Source organism: Tetrao urogallus, assembly GCF_951394365.1.
Source record: "Tetrao urogallus genome assembly, chromosome: 8".
Classification (NCBI taxonomy): domain Eukaryota; kingdom Metazoa; phylum Chordata; class Aves; order Galliformes; family Phasianidae; genus Tetrao; species Tetrao urogallus.
Genome location: NC_136821.1, coordinates 33,706,691 through 33,721,953, shown reverse-complemented (window position 1 = coordinate 33,721,953; position 15,263 = coordinate 33,706,691). Strand labels below are relative to the sequence as shown.

General features: G+C 45.4%; 1 protein-coding gene across 1 annotated transcript in view; it reads right to left on the bottom strand.

Annotated features, from left to right (window-relative positions):
• Window positions 1–15,263, bottom strand: part of VWC2L (von Willebrand factor C domain containing 2 like) — a gene marked incomplete at both ends in the record, with an annotated part of 34,033 nt that overhangs the window by 12,749 nt on the left and 6,021 nt on the right. The window contains one exon of the mRNA XM_079538931.1: window positions 6,961–7,090. Within this exon, the coding sequence (XP_079395057.1) occupies window positions 6,961–7,090 (130 nt within the window). The remainder of the gene's footprint in view (window positions 1–6,960; window positions 7,091–15,263) is intronic.

The window sequence follows — 15,263 nt, the reverse complement described above, 5'->3', positions numbered from 1 at the left end:
CCTGCCATCTCCTTCTAAGCTTTGGGAAGTACCCATACTCAACCCAACTCCACTCGATGGCAAGTTTTGGAAGGTTTATCCAAAGCTCTTCTAGATGGCTTCCAACAGCCGTGTCCACAGGGTGCAGGTCACAGTCTTGAGTATATTTAAGCTGGAAAATCCAACTGCGTGAGACTTTCAAAACCAATCGAGGGCTTCATGGACACCTCCGCACTTCACTCTCATCAGAAAATTTGGCATCTATCTGCCTTTAAACACTTGGCCCGAAGTAATGGAGGTGAACAAACACCACTGAAAATCAATTTCAGTGAAATAACTCCTTTTTGAAGGAACGGTAAAGTAAGCATTGAAGTATTTTGTCAGGTCAATCATGGCCTAGCCCAAATACGCTGCCTTGTTTTCAGTCTTGATCTTTTACCAGCTTTCAAATCAATCCCTTTCTTCCTCGGTTGCTAATCAAATCGCTCCTTTAATTGAGCTAACAGGGCACCAGTTTACATTCCTGCTGGTAAACACAAAGAACATTAGCTGACAAACAATCAAAAAAGCATCCTTTGTAGTGGCAGGAATTTTCTTCCGTGTTCAAGCTTCAAAAGCATTGATTTTCATAGCTAGGCATGAAGCCTTGACGGGCTTTGCTGTCACAGTGTTAAGGCAGCTTCTACAAGTTCTGCAAAAATGGAAGAAGACTCCTGACTCGTGTTGGTGTCCAAAATGGAAGACTCCTGATTCAGGTTGGAGGCTCTACATCTGCACATAAGGCTGCGAAGCATCCCCCTGTCCCCATGTGCTGGGCAAATGCTGCTTGAAGAAGGGTAAATCCCTCCTCTGGCCCCTTGCGTGCCATCGGGATGGGCTGCTAATGGCGATGGGGTCAACTGAGTGCTCAAAAATCCATCCGGCTTCCACAGATATTTTATCCACCACGAGCAAAAGCGTGACACAGCCACGCTGCTCTACCAGCTTCGTTCTCCAGGACCTATGGATGGAGTTGTGGAGTCCAGCAAGGTCCAGTGTGGGGATACGTCTTCGTCTTGGCCGGCCACGCTCAGCTTGCATCTGCACAAGCAATCAGCATATTGCATAGACTTTGACTGAAGGGTTTTTAACTGCAACCTTAAAATCTGTCCATTTCAGGACTTCCTGAAATAAATTAGAAGAGGAATTTTATTTAGTTGTGGTTTTTTTTTTTTTTTTTTTTTTTTTTTTTTTTTTTCTCCTAAAGGAATTTCCCCATGGCTCCAAACCACTGTTTTCCATAAAGCAAATGAATATGAAGTCTTCTCATGTCGTCTTGCCACATTTTCTGTGTTGTCTTTAGTCAGCAACAGTTGCATATAATCAAATGGCAGACAAAACATCCTCTCCCCCACAACTTCATTTTTTCCTCACACTTTCAATAACTTTTCTCCTCATCTCATGGATTTTTTTTGTCAATGACCACGTAAGAAGCAGACGCTTTCCAAAACAATCACCTGGAGATTCAGCGATCCACATCTTGCAGATAAATAACAAGTTCTATTTATGCAATAAAGCACAGGTAATGCAATATCCAGGCAATGGGTTATATGATATTAAAATCTTGGCACACTCAAGATGTCTGATAATTCAGAACAATGAAGACCACGTGGGGATGTTCCTTCTGTCAGTACTGGTTAACAACTTGCACCATTAATCCACTGTGCCTTCGCTTAAATACAATAACTGATTTACATTCAGTTTCTTTTCTCTTTTCTCCCCCTAAATTCCAAAAGGCTTTGCAAAATTAACACCCTGCATTGCTCCTGCAGCACAGCTGCTTGGGTTCTCTGCTGCTTCAGAAGGAACAGCTATGGCCAGTGACTAAATGGGCAATATCTAAGCAACAAGGTTTTGCTGTGAGGTCTCCCCATCCAAGTGAAAGCTGTCTAATTTATGGAGGTAGAATAGGTTTAATGAATGTGCTTTCTCCTGGTGGATGGCAGGCTGGGAGCAGCCTGGCCTGGGGGGCTGCCTGCCCATGTCCCCACATCATCTCCCCTGGTTGTCACCTGAAGGCACATGGAGCCAACTGGGGGCACCCCTCTGGTTCTTGGGGATGTCAAAAAAACACCTGCTTAGGAAAAAAAAAAAAAGGCATTTCCACAGACTGCTTACTAGGAAAAGGCAGCCCCAAAGGTCAGCCCCAGGGTGTTGTTCTACAAAGCAGCATGCAAAATCCACTCTGGGACAAACGTAAGGCATGTTTGTTACAGGAAAGGCTGCCCTCAGCTCTGATGGGCTGGGATGATCCTCAGGGATTTTATTCTGGGCAAAACACACGGTGTGACAGAAGGAACAGGCTGGGCTGCAGAATGGTTATTTCAAATTAACGCCAACTGAGAAATAATGAGCAGCAAGTTTACATTCTCAGTAAATTAAGAGAGAAGCTTAGGTAAACTGTGGCTTTATGTGCACGTAAATAAATTATTATTTACTTGGTTTTGTGCTCATGCCCTTAAAAGATGCTCGAATAGAATTATTAATATTTATAGCACATTATAATAAATATCTGTAACAGCTTCACCTGAATATACGCTATTTCACCAAGGTAAAATCTGCTGAAGGTCAAAGCAATCTTTTACTTGCGTGTGGAGGGCAGGATCAGCCTCTTTACTTCGAAATCTGCATCAACTGCAATAATTTAAAGCTTTAATTAAAGGCTGGGTGTCAGATTATCTAGGAAACATCTTTGTGCTGCCCAGTATTTCATCAGGGATGGCTCCAGGAGCCCACACTAGAGTAAGCACATTGAGCAGGACGTACTTAGCTTTTATCTGTCTTAGTGTGTAACCAATGCTTTGGTCGAGGGTTGGTGGCATCAAAAATTGAATTAAGAGCAAAAGCCAGGCCCCCAAATAGAGACATAGAGCGCTTATTCTGTTTATCCCTCAAGTAAATGAAAGTGCCAAGGCAAAGCCTAATATTTTAGCAATTTCGTTAATGTATGTGTAAATGGGCGAAGGCGCTTTTGAAATGCTCTGAAGAGAATTTCACACTTCAGAGAGGGGAAAGGAGTTAACAATTCTATTGTGGCTCTTATTAGAATTTTTACATTAATTTCCCCGACACAGCTGTGCCATGGAATCCCCCACAACGACAAACTTTTTGCTAAAGCCGAGATTATTTTTGGGTACGATTCTGAAGGAGCAATTTGTGAAATAGGGAGCCAGGTGGGCCCCTGGGAATCCTGCCGCCCTCTGCTCTCCTCCAGCCCTTCCTCACGCACTGTGAGACTCATTTGAAACCACGTCTGGTTTTTATTCCACGCTGCTTTTTGCTTCTGCAGAGCAGCAAAAGGGGGAGGGATGTGCCAATGGCCCATGGCTTCGCAAAATGCAGGGGGGGAAGAGATGAGCAATGATAAAGTAGGGATCCCTCCTATCATAGAATCCTAGAATCATAGAATGGCCTGGGTTGAAAAGGACCACAGTGCTCATCTCATTTCAACCCCCTGCTGTGTGCAGGATCACCAACCAGCAGACCAGGCTGCCCAGAGCCACATCCAGCCTGGTCTTGAATGCCTGCAGGGATGGGGCATCCACAACCTCCTTGAGCAACCTGTTCCAGTGCTTCACCACCCCTCTGGGTGAAAAACCTCCCCTGTCTCAGTTTAAGAGCATTCCCCCTTGTCCTATCACTATCCACCCTCGTCCCTACAAACTCACTTAGGACTTAACAACCATGTGCCATCATAATGAGAGCTGATTTACGGGGAGGAACAAGTGGAGGTTTGGAAACACAGAGTGTGGGGTCAGGGTGGTAAGAATGACACCTGGACACTAGGTGCAGGGGGATGGGAGTTGTGGGGGAGATTTCTGCTTGGAAAGGCTGTGGCATGAGCTGCAGGACTGCGTGTGGACAGAGAGGTGGTGTAGCCCACGGCAGCCCTGAGCTGGGATTTAGCAGTGGGAGGCACAGTTTTGATCCTGTAGAGGAGAGAGTTAACAACAGCTGACACACTTTGGTCTGGAGCAGCCACAGCGCCTCGAAATAACGTCTCGGGGCCATAATTCTGCGCTCTGTCACTACCAGGAAACGTGAAAACCAGTGACCTTTCATCTCCGCGACAGAAATGCTGCGCAGCACCTGGAGCCATCGCCCTCACGATGCGCTCTGACAAACGGGGACACGGGAGCCCCGAAAATCACCTCCTGCTGAACTCTGCTCTGGGTCCCGTGCCAAGCAGAGCCGGCTTTGCGCGAGCTGCTTAGCGAGGCAAGAGACAACAGCTCGGTATTTCTTTTGACAATAAGGGATAAATCTGCTTTTCAGATTGCTCTTAAACGATGGCGGAGGGAGGGAAATTGATATTGGCTTTTTATGAATCTTCGGGTCAGGTACGTTCACATCAACAGATTTTTGCATTAACCTCGCTGCTTCGCAGCACTTTTGCCCTTGGCAAGACATAATTAAGAAAGGCACAAAAATCTATCTGAACGTATCAAGAGGAAATTATTCTCCACTTAATGGCAGCAACAGCTAAGCAAGCAGGCAGACCACGCTGCTAGCAGAGCGCGGCAAATGATGCAGGGCTCTGTTTTAACCCCAAACACCAAAATTTTAAGGATCAGCTTCTGAAATGAGGATTTGCACTACGTGTGGTTCCGGGGATTAACTTTTTCTTCCCCCCAACAGCTATATCCCTTGAGCTCTTCTCATTGCCAGTCTAAAAGGATGACCGCAGACACTGAGGCTGAGCTAAAACCTTTTCATCACACCGAGACGTGGCACTGTAATGTCTTCACTGCTTTGGTAGGAAGCAAAAGCTAATAGATGGAAGGGAGGGAAAAGAAGACATTAAAGAAAAAGGGAGCTTGGTCATTTAAGTAGGACTGTCAGCTTGTGTTATCTTCATGCGTTTGTGAAACCGAACTTTAATTGACTGGCTGCAGTGGAGAGCCAAAAGATGAAATTGTGGTCTCAAGATGAGCAGACAGCTTAAAGTGTTGTGATCCTCATTCATTAGGATTTGTCAGAGGGTTTCAGAGGGGAAGAGATGCAGCCGTCTCTGTTATTCTTTCACATGAAGTTACCAAAATGTTAAGAGGGAGGTGAAGGGTGGGCTCTGCTCCTGAAGCCGTATCCAAGAAGAGCAACACGGGACAACAGAGACTATTTTGGCACCACCTTATTTCTGCCTCTTTGTGAATTATTTCATTCTGCTCTGAAAGATAAAGTCCGCAGCACCTCCATGCAGATACACCCCAAAGGATGACCACACCACCACATCGCCTTCACTCACTGCAAGCCCTGGCCTCCCTGGCCCCAGAGACACCCAAGGTGCATAGGCTGCTTTTAAGAGGGTGTTAAAAAATACTTCCCTGCCTAAACCAGGTTTCAGAGAGCTTTCTATCTGTGTTTTCAACAGGAGAGGGAAGGGAGGAGTAGAGAAACTCAAGAAACCCATGGACAAAGCCCCAACAATGAACCCCTTGGCATCTAGCTGAGGGTCCAACCTCTACCCTGTAACCTGGAGTTCTTCATTTGCTGGGGGAAATGGTCACGGTGGGGAAGGGTTGGTAGGGAAATGCAGCAGCTCCTGAACTTCTATGAAGACACCTTTGGACGTGTACTTGTGAGAAGCCTGAGCAATGCTTACAGCTTGGATCTGTGGGATGTGAACCAGCATGGAACCCTGTACGCAAAGGGAACACAGAGGTGGTCAGACACACACTAACGCTGTTCATTTGGGGTTAAATGAGCCTCTCCGTAAATGCTTGTCTGGTGACAGACACAGAGATGGCCACAGCAACTCCCAGTGCAGGGTGCCTCTCAACAGTCTTCTTCCAGTGCTGGAAACCTCACACCCCACCAAGATGGGCCATACCCCAAGATGTTAGGTAGAGCTGGCTTAACATCTTCTCTCCAAAGTTCATCAATGACAAACTAATGACATTTCCTATGGACATTTTTCTGCTTTTCAATAACAACATAAAATTCTAAATGAAAACCTTTTCCAAACTGCTCAGAATTTTTCCAATTCTTTAAGTAGGAATACTTTGGATTTCCAGTATTTTGCTTTTTCTCTATCTTAGAAGACCAGAAAATGTGCTGAAAATGTTATTTCTCTGTGAACATTTTCATTTGTGATCCAAAAGCAACCGTTACTCTTTCATTCTACAGCAGTGATGAGTATAGGGGGTAATACATGAGGATAGCAAATTCTAAACATGAGAAGATGAGCTGATGCAGCCATTTATATGTTAGGAAAGACATGAAAGGGTTTATGTGAAGCCAGCTCACCTCTCGATCTGCCTTCGTATCTACATTAGGAGAAAGGTGCTTTTGCAGAAATGTGTCTAAGGGCTGTGGAATGGGACCAGAGAGACCTTCTTGGAAGCAGACTAATTTTCCAAAGAGGTACTTTCAGCCATCCCAAAGCCTTTCTTGGAAGTATTGCCAAATCCAAGACCAATTCATGAAACTGTTTCAGCAAGACAGTGAGGGCCAATGCTACATACACAGACTCCAGCACACAACTTACAGTGTTACTGGCTTGGCCAGAGTTTTAGCAGACCCAGAGGGAGTTCTGTCATTGATCTCACTGAGTTCTCCCCCCAGCCTTAAGTAATAATCACTGGCACTTTATGCAGGGACAAAGATTCTGCTCTTTCCTTGGATACTTGATGTCACGTGAGAGTAATCATGAGAAAAAAATAAAGCAACGGCATGAAATGACCATCACCAACATCATGACTCAATCCTAAAAAGCCTTACTTAAGCCAGCCGTGCCACCAAAGTCAATGAGAAAACACAGGAAGGGGAGCCTTAATTTTCAGAGCAACTGTCTCGTATCTGACACCCACACAGAAGCAGAACTCACAGCCCCAGTGCCAGTCTGTGCCAATGGAAGCAAACCTCCTGGCGATGCATCGGTAATGACATTTAATGAAACGTTTCCTTTATATCTCTGTTAAAACCAATACAGTACTTTCTTACCATTTTTGCAGACCGGACAACACTGCTCTGGTTCATAGACCGGGTTGACACACTCGGGAACTGCGCAGTCTGCTACAACACAGTGAACTTCATTGCTGGGCTCGCAGCGACACCATTCGCATGGCGAGGGCTAGGAACAAATCTCAAATTAGCCCATTTCTTCCCGTAGCTCAAAAGTTTGCAACATTTCTATCTTGCCATAAGATAAACACATCAACGTTTAATACCTCTGGATTGCATTGGTTCATCATGGGAAATACAAATCAACCTGTAGGACAAAACAGCAATATCTGAAATAGGCAACCAGAACATCAGGAAAAGCAACGAGTGTGATGTTTTTCCTAGAGAGGGTGCATGTTTTTTTTTTATCTTTTGTCAGACTTGAATTTTCTTCAGTAGGAAGAACCAAGCAAAGGCCATCAGGTGAGATGGAGTGGCCTCTACGTGCTCATGTGACACACAGCACTGCTCTGTGTGTTATACAGGGTCTTTGGAAGACCACGAATGGTGGCTCTTCCCAGAAACAGACGGATCCAGAAGGATATGCTGATCTTCCAGGTCACACTCATTATCTCATGTAGACTACCACAGGCAGCAAACCCCAGGCTGTCAGTAAGATGCTGGCCCTTCTGTCCACCAGACCCTCTATGGGTTTGGCTTCCAGTTCTCAGAGCACAGGAAAATGGTGTTGGAGGGGCAAAAACATTCAATTCTGTGTTTGTGCAGCACCTGAGTCGAGGGTCTGTAAGCACTCCTATAACACAACCATCAGACCTGGCCCTGGCCCCGCTTCTGCCTGTTTCAACAAGGTTGGTGAGAGAGTGCTTTGCACTGAGCATGTGAATAATTAAGAGCCTGAATAACTGCTGAAGTCAGTGAATTTGGGATTAAAGCACCCAGCTAAATGGCTTTGTTTAAGCTCCATCAATTCAAACAGGAATCTATATGCCTCCAAATGGTAGAGTTGTCACTGTCTCACTCTAAGAGAAGCTGTGAAAATCTGTTGAAAAACAGAAAGGTCAGTGTGCAAGGCTCCAGTGCCCTTACATGTCTGCAAGTGCGATGAGACATTGGCAACAGAGCTAAGAAAGGATCCAAAGGAAGCTGAAAGGAACTAACTTCCTTTCGATACCTGGAGGTTCAACATCTAACACCCAGCTCATCCAGTGGTAGATCCACTTCAGCTAGTAAATGTGATGACGGAACAAATCCTGCTTTGCACTGCTGGGAATCTGCAGAAGTGGGATTTACTCCGCATCCAAAACAAGCAAGTGGATGCAAACGAAAAAAGGCATCATCCCCATGTGCTTCAAACCTCAGTGATGCATCACTCATGTCTACAAGACAGGCACAACCCTGTGAGCCCTGGTTCTGGCAGGTAAAAAGCTTTTCGCTTCACCTCTAAGAAGCTCCATATGTCTCGCGTCAAATAATTTATTCCCTGGAAATTCATTTCTACCTTAAAACGCACTAATTAAAGCCTCCCTTGCTTTGTCTCAGCATCTGCAGTCTATAATTCCCATCACCTCTTATTTGCTCACGGCTTTGGCAATTTAGATAAAATCAGCACTCCTTGAGCAAGGGAAGAAGTCTGTGGAGGTGGAATTCCTCTCTCTAATTATCTTTCCTCATTCAATCCTGCTTTGATTTCTGTCTGAAGCACCAGGAATCTAAATTCATTTGACTGACATTTCTTATTCAAGGCTATTTAATAAGAAGAAACAATGCAGAAGGAAACAGACAGGACTATTTGCTGAGGGATCAATAAGAAAATTGCTGCTTTGTTTTTACTCATTTTAATCGCTAATTATATGGAGCACTAGAAGTAGATCTTATGATTCGTGGAGGCTTTCAGTGATGTATTCTTCAGGGCTTGCTACCACCTCTACTATTCCAGTAGCTGCAATTCTAAGAAATAATGTGGTGCATTTTCAGGACTGCAGCTCAATCTACTGCTTGAAGAGGATCAGCAGATGCAGAAGATGCCCCTGAACGACCGTGCTACTGAGTAAATGAGACATGACATACACATCTTTTGCTATTGTGTTGTCGGTGTAACTTGAAAATGACACTGTAATAAACCATGATGCTGCTTGACACTGAAAGTGGCTTTTCAGGAGGGAAGAACAGCATACAATTACAAGAATAAAAGCATGCCTTGGCAGTGCAAGGAGCAGGCAGCCTGCAAACGAAAAGGCTGCACTGGCATGAATGGCAGGACTTTCTCAGCCAACACCTCTTCCCCACCTTACCAAGGTCAAACGACATGGTCTTGCCTCCAGGATCTCCCTCTGAGCACTTTGTTCATTCACTGGTGCCCCTGTACTGTGGCTCGCCCCCACAGATGACTCCAGCCTTCCCACCCACTTCCTTTATGAACATCACAGCACCTTCTCCCACTGGCTGTGCCTCGGGATCATTTCACAGGATCTACTATGCAGCTATGCCAATCTTCACAAGTTCCAGGATCTGGATTTAAAGATCTATCACCTGTGGAAGATGGATGGTTTATCTTTTTGTATCTGCTGAAGTTCATCCATTAGTCAACACCAGTTCCTGAGCAGAAGCACCCATCCCTGCTGAAAAACAAGGTTGAAAAACTACGGAAGGTTTCTAAAGTATGATAGAGAAAGGACACAAATCAGAGGCTGTGCCACATTTCCACATGGACAGTGAATGCACTTTGTCATATCCCATGAGACGATGCTCTGGAAAAAGGTGCTAAGATTAAAGTATCATAAAAGGCTTGGGCTAGAAGATGATTTACACACTCCACCTGTCTGAGGCAAAACAATCTCTGAGAAGGGTTCTAGGGAAGGATTTGTTAAGAAGGATTTCAAGACATACTGGTGCAGAAACATTTCTCTCACCATTGTCCAAAACAAAAGGATGTCCACAGTCACAACAGACAGAACTGCGTGGCTCCTTACATTTCCATGTGTATCCTGAGAAATGGACTTGCCATTAAAACCACAGGGTCAAACTGGTTGTTTTTGTCAAAGATGCCAGTACTGTTTTGTGACTTGGGAAAACAGGTGCAAAGCACCTCACAGCCTTTTTTACCCACTTTTCACTTATGTCAGGCGCAGGGGCCAAGTCAAGCCACGATGGTTGTAGGTGGATATGACCAACATCTGGCCACCATCCCGTGGCTTCTGGGAACAGAGGAAATGGGAAACCGAGCCCAAAAGACCTTCTCATTAACCCTGCTTGACCTTTTCTCCTACTGGTCACTTTAAGAAGACCAAAGAAGCACGAGGATGTTTACAAGCCACACCTCATGGCCCAACTTCCATTTCAGTTGCTGGACTACTGATCTCAAGGAAGGCTGTAACCCCAGGTCTGGCTGGGGCTGCAGGAGGGAGGAGTGCTCAAGCTAACAGCACGGCTGGAGAACCTGAGTCTCAGGTGTTGTCAAATGGGAAACATCTGCAATCCACCAGGCTCATTAACAAAGAAAGAGGGAAGGAAAATTAAAAGAGAGGATAGAGAATATGCATGGCTAATAAAGATTTTATGTGTGTGAGCACATAATTATAAACTTGATAGATGATACAAACAAACAAATGGAAAAGGCAGCAAAGGAAACAGAATGAGAAACAAGTTACACTCTGAGCAGGGGAAATCAGGAAGCCACACTAGTGTGAATACCATATCTCCTAAGCTTAACTCTTGCTCCCCAACATTTTCACCTTCTCTAGGAGCAAATGCCAGCACACATGCCAGAATGATGCTTGCTAACATCACCCAGCTACTCCTCACAGTGACAAGGGGTTCCCTTCCTTACAGCACTAGGTCCTTCCCTAGCCCTTAGGTTTCATACGACCACAAAGTTCATACCTCTGAGAGCTCTACACTGGAGGGCTTCAGCCAGACGGATCGCAAGATCAAGCAGTTCTTCAGCCTAAAACATGAATACTTCCCAGACTCTAAGGAGAAGTGGAGGAAAGAAAATGGATAAACAAATTCCCAGTGTCCTGGCACTCTCTGCCTATCGCACAATAGCCCTTCATCGATCACACGTAGCTACTGCCAAACAGCTACAGAGCAATACAAACTCCACGCCTATTACATCATAAATACTTCATCTTTGCTCTGAGGAAAGAAATACGAAGGCTTCGTGTAAGTGTTTACATCCATCTAACCACGTTACAATAGACACATACTGATCATCACACGGGGCTGTTCAAGTTGGTAGGACACTATTTCCACTTAATTCAACAGACCTGCAATTGGGCCCTCTGATGTTCTTCACAGTTAAATGGGTACCTTTACAGAATGCACAGAATAACTGGGAAATATGCTTGGTTGACTGGAGTAAGAAATGGCACAGAACGGAAGTAAACCCAGTGGAATTTCTTTCTGAGCCCCATGGTAACTCAAGGATCCATCACATCACAGCAAGCGCCAAGAAGGCGCCAAGACTGGGTATCACTGGGAACCTTCATCAAGCTTGTTAACCTTACTGAAAAGGAAATGGCACATAAGTATGTGCCTTTTTTAGATTATGCTGCCAAGGCAAAACCACTGTTCGTGGCAGTTTCACTGAACACAGAGCTGCTGTGCTTTGTTCCCTGTAAGAGTGTGCTAGAAAACGAAGTGCAAATGCCTTAAAAGGGTAGGAGCTGCCACCATCTCCATTTCTGACGATGTCAAGGTGGTTTTGAGTGCAGTGGATCCAACCTGACACTTCTGCACACATCTGTCAGTACTTTGGTCCACTAGTGGTATCCACACGCGCTGCACCTCCCTGGTAAAGACCGGTTGTGTCCCATCCCTTCAGAGCACTGAGACACATGGCAGGAACCCCAAAGACCATCTTCACCACCACCAATCTCTCAATCTTTTAGGTTTTGAGAAAGTTTGCACCCGTGTTCATACAGCAATTGCACCCCCTCCCTCCTCAGATGGGCTCTACTGATGGCATCCTGCTCCGCGCTGATAGAACAGCAGGGGAAGCAGAGCAATGCAAAGTGAAGCCTGTCAAATTGGGCACTTACATCTTAAGAGCAGCTGTAACTTTTAATGACACGAAGGACAATAGCAATTCTGATGGATATGACTTTTGTAGCTATTTGCAGGCTGTGAATTTATTGGCAGGAAGCAAGTAAGGGAAGAAAGTGACAAAGAACCCGATGAATAAAATCAGAGGTGGAAATGGTTTCCACATTACAGCTGAGGTGGGAAGTCATAAACCAGGGGAGATGAATAAAGAGAAACTGGGACAGCGTTCATTGAAGATACTCCTGGAGTTGAAATTAGAATCATTTTCATTGTTATTGAAATTGCCTGTGATCTCAGGCAGATTAGCAGGAGATGGCAGGAAAGTTCAGAGCATGCTTACAGCGGAGAAATCTGGCAGATGTCAAACTGCAGAGAACAGTGGGTCCCACCTGAAGGCGAGACAGATTCCAGTACTGCTTCCTCTGCCCTTACTACAAGCAGCACATGAGCCACTGTCTAGATTGTGTTAAAAGTCTGGTAAATGGCTCTGTGCATGTGTGTGCGTGCTGATACAACAACGTGCAAGGGGCAAAAACTGCAATCATTTTTGTCACTTAAAAAAAACAACCAAACACATCCGTCCAACTTGGCAGAGACAGAGTATCAGCTACACTACAGCAAAGGCAATGGATTTCCCATTGGTGGAAAGTTGCTCAAATAAACAATCTGGTGAGTGATTACAGACGAGTATAACGACAGAAAACACCATCGGGTTGCAAATGATTTTGCAACAGGAAAAAAGTACTAAGTCATTAGATAATTTACTTGCAGCGAAATGCTGGATCCTGCTAACATGGAGAACGGGCAATACAAATGAGATGTGCCATCCAAAACTTGAAAAATGCTTGCACCATGCTGCAGATGGGCTAAAACAAGGAGCTGGATTCCAAGAAGCTGATGCTGAGAGGAGATCCTGTTTTTCTAAGGGAGCCTTCAATACAAGACTGGAATGCAGTGACATTTCTCACTAAGTGCAAAAGACAAGAGGCGCAAATACATTACAGAAAACATTTTCTATAGATGGTCACTCCACCTTGCACTCAACGCAGTCACAGCACAAGGAGGTTGAAGACGACCTGCCTAATTTTCTTTGCCCAGAGATGCTCAAGGCTCTGCTGTGGTTGTTCCTAACTGATGCTCATCTATTCACAGCTACCACAATCTCTCCAGCAGCCTGGTGGCTGGGCTTTGTGCTCATTTCTCTGCTACGTGCCGTACAACCCAATGGGTTCACGAGTCTCCTGGGTCTGGAGAACCTCTCCGTTATCAGCTGATGAGAGAGAAACAACCTTGAGCCAAGCACTGGCCCTTTTTCCATGGCTGCTGCACATCCGCAGTCTCGTGGTTGCTCTTCTCCACTGAGAGCACAACAACATGACTCTGCACTTCTGCTCTCTTTGTTTTGATATACGTCTTATTTTATTCCTGACAATGGTTGCAGACCCCGGGGCAGAGGGAACCAAGGTCTGCACTGCTTTGGAGATGATTTTTATGACTTGCTTATGATACTTTTTCAGTTCAGACATGCACAGGGAACAGGACTTCTTTCAAAAGACTAAGGATATGACAGAAAGGACTGTGGCTCAAACGTGGGATGTACAGCTCCATTTGGACACAGGCAAAATGTCAGCGAGCTCTTCACATTTGTTAAGCTCCTTGTAAACTGAGAGGGAAACCGGGCCCAGCTGGCAGCTTTTTGCTCTCCATTCCTCCCTATCTGCTCTCACCACTGCCCACAGAGGAGCCACATCAAGGGGAAACTCTCCTGGAGTAAGGAGAAGTGAACCAAAGACCTGTTTGGGAAGCTGATCCTGTCCATGTTAGATTTCCCTACAGCTCAATCTGCTGCTTCATCCATGCCAGAAGATGGGAGAAGGAGGCAAGATCAGCAGCTTCTTACTGACTGCTTTGCTCCGGGGTTTTCTCTTGTGCAGGTGCTGCAGGCAAGAGCTCCTTACACATCTCTGTTAACACGCTCTGATGCTTTACCCCCTTTTTCTATTCCCAAGAAAAGAGATGCTGGCTGAAGCCAAGCATATTTCCTAGCAGAGGTCCAGAGCCGAGCTGTTTTTTTCACTTTATGTTGCTGACAGCACAGAGGCTCAAGCCTTGTGTCCACACCATGGGCCTACACCAGCCCTGTGCATGTCTGCTTGGGTTGGCTGGACTTTTGGTTTCCTTTGTTCCAGGCTTTGACAGTGACACAGTTTTCATTGCGTGCTGAGAGCAGGAGCATTTGTATCAAATGCTGACTTGCTGCTGGTTTTGTCTCTCATTCTTCATTATCTGACTCTTTTGATGGTCCAGCCCAACTCGTGACTTTCTGGCAGCTGGCAATGTGGATGAGGCTACATCAGCAACAAGCCTAGTCCACAGAAGAGGATCTGATGGGACCGAACATCCCAGTGGGATCCACGTGAGTTTTTATTTTGCAGCGAGTCTGAGCGCTGTCGTTAGCTGACTTATTTAATTACAGTTTTAAAAACAATAACTAGGATAATTATTTAATTAAGAATTATTTTTAATCAGTGCAGTTCCGCACAAAGCACGTTCCAGCAGCAAAAGCCACACACACACCTGTGCTTCCCCTTGCTCCGGTAGGATATGATTGTCTAAACCTTTTGCCCATCATTTGGGAACATTTCTATGGGAAACACCCTTAGTAATAAGCTGACAACCGGAGGACCTCGTGCTTATCACTCCTACAGAGAGCTCAGGTGACAGAGAGGGACACAACTTGGGCAAGCCAAGGAACAAACGTGTCTTTCATTGGCCTTCCCAAGCACTGTCTTCAAAACTTTAGACCGGGTTCTACCCTTTCTCTGGCCATGCAGACAGGTATTGCCAGCTTTCTGGCCATCCCTCTCATCTGGCTGCAGGCAGAAGCAATGGGCTGTTTCCTGGAGCAAATATCTGAAAGCACAGCCACTGCTCTGGCCACACAAACGTCGGGCACATGTTCATTCCTGTGTCAAATTTCCTGGAAAAATACCAACCTTTGGGTTTGCATGCATAGGCCAAATTCTGCACTGCACTGAGGGATGACGGATGGGGAGTAAAAATATTCCTGGTGATTCTGTATCACGCTGCTTTGGGTCTTGTCCATTTCAAAAGAGGGGAAAATATACTTGCGGTGCACCCAGTGCCACTGAGCTCTGAGCTTCTGGGGCTATCACATATCCCTGCCATCTGGGGAAAACAATGGCCTTTTTATAGCCAAATCTTCAATGCAGCTCATCACCTTTCACCTACTATAAAAATATACTGGTGTGTAACGTAATATATATGCTACAGAACCA